General features: G+C 40.5%; 1 protein-coding gene across 1 annotated transcript in view; it reads right to left on the reverse strand.

The window, feature by feature from the left end:
- The window catches only part of LOC106014119, a gene marked incomplete at its 5' end in the record, with an annotated part of 1,925 nt that extends 1,768 nt beyond the window's left edge, over positions 1–157 (reverse strand). Inside the window, 1 exon segment of the mRNA XM_013091172.1 lies at positions 83–157. Within this exon segment, the coding sequence (XP_012946626.1) occupies positions 83–157 (75 nt within the window).
- Positions 158–1,167: the final 1,010 nt, after the last annotated feature.

Raw genomic sequence — 1,167 nt, forward strand, 5'->3', positions numbered from 1 at the left:
AGAGAGAGAGAGAGAGAGAGAGAGAGAGAGAGAGAGAAGTCCTCGTATATTCTAGGCAAAGTGACCACTCAGGTTTGCTTACCTCCCACTTCGAATGCAACCGTTTGCGGAATCGTGGAGATTCCACTCCATACTGTTTCCATCTCTTGGCGACGTCCTGAGGGTTAGAAAAAGCAGAAAGGATTCACAGTAATGCATTGTAATGAGTCGAAATGATGTAAAAGGAAGTTATGTCTTTCCAAACTTCTTAATTATTTTAATGGTGAACATGAAATTATGACACCTTTTTGCTGCTGAAAGAAGACAAGTGGCCAACATAAGTTTTGGGAGAAAGGAACAAAACTTTTTTCTCTGTTAAAATATGCCAATTAAAATAAAATGCTTCCTTCCATATGAAGTAATACTTTGATGAGAGTTTTAAAAATAAACGAATTGTATCAAATTATGTTTTGTTTTCTAAAATTCGTGAACGTTAACAGATATACTTGTCCAGGGCCAGTGAAATTTTTGCAAAAAATCCTCAAAAACAAACACAAAACAAAAATTGGTCAAGTCATCCTCCCTGATATACCCCCCCCCCTCCCCTGTCTTTCCCCTCAACCTGTGCTGACGTCTTCGCGCTAAGAATCAGTAAAGGATGTTGATGTTTTATCTTATCTTGACTACATTGAAAACAACATCACTCATGGTCAGGCGAACAGCTACTTTCTGGGTGGATCTGTTTTTACAATGAGAGCACAGGTAAAATAACCGACAGATTGTGTGAGATTACACCCGTATCTCTTGTTTTTGTGCACTTCTGTGTGCAAAAAGTAACTCTCCCCTCCCACCTCGTAACATATGTTTGGAGATTCCCAAACCTTAGTCATTATGCCTTACTCTGAATAAGTATTCAGTCTATGGTGCCGAGATCGAAGTGGGGTCACACAGAGGTGAAAGTATACTCAGCTCTTCCGACTTGCAAGTTAAACAGAAAAGTATTCTGGAATATTACAAATTTTACTGTGGCTTCTAGAAGAGTACTCTCTCTCCCACATACACCCACGTGGAAGCTCGAGTGATCAATTATCTTTCCATCCAATTTGCTTTTCTCAGCCAATTAGCCGCCTCCCCGCGCGAGCAAGCACACACACACACACACACACACACACACACACACACACACAC

Source organism: Aplysia californica, unplaced genomic scaffold (genome assembly GCF_000002075.1).
Source record: "Aplysia californica isolate F4 #8 unplaced genomic scaffold, AplCal3.0 scaffold02623, whole genome shotgun sequence".
NCBI lineage: Eukaryota > Metazoa > Mollusca > Gastropoda > Aplysiida > Aplysiidae > Aplysia > Aplysia californica.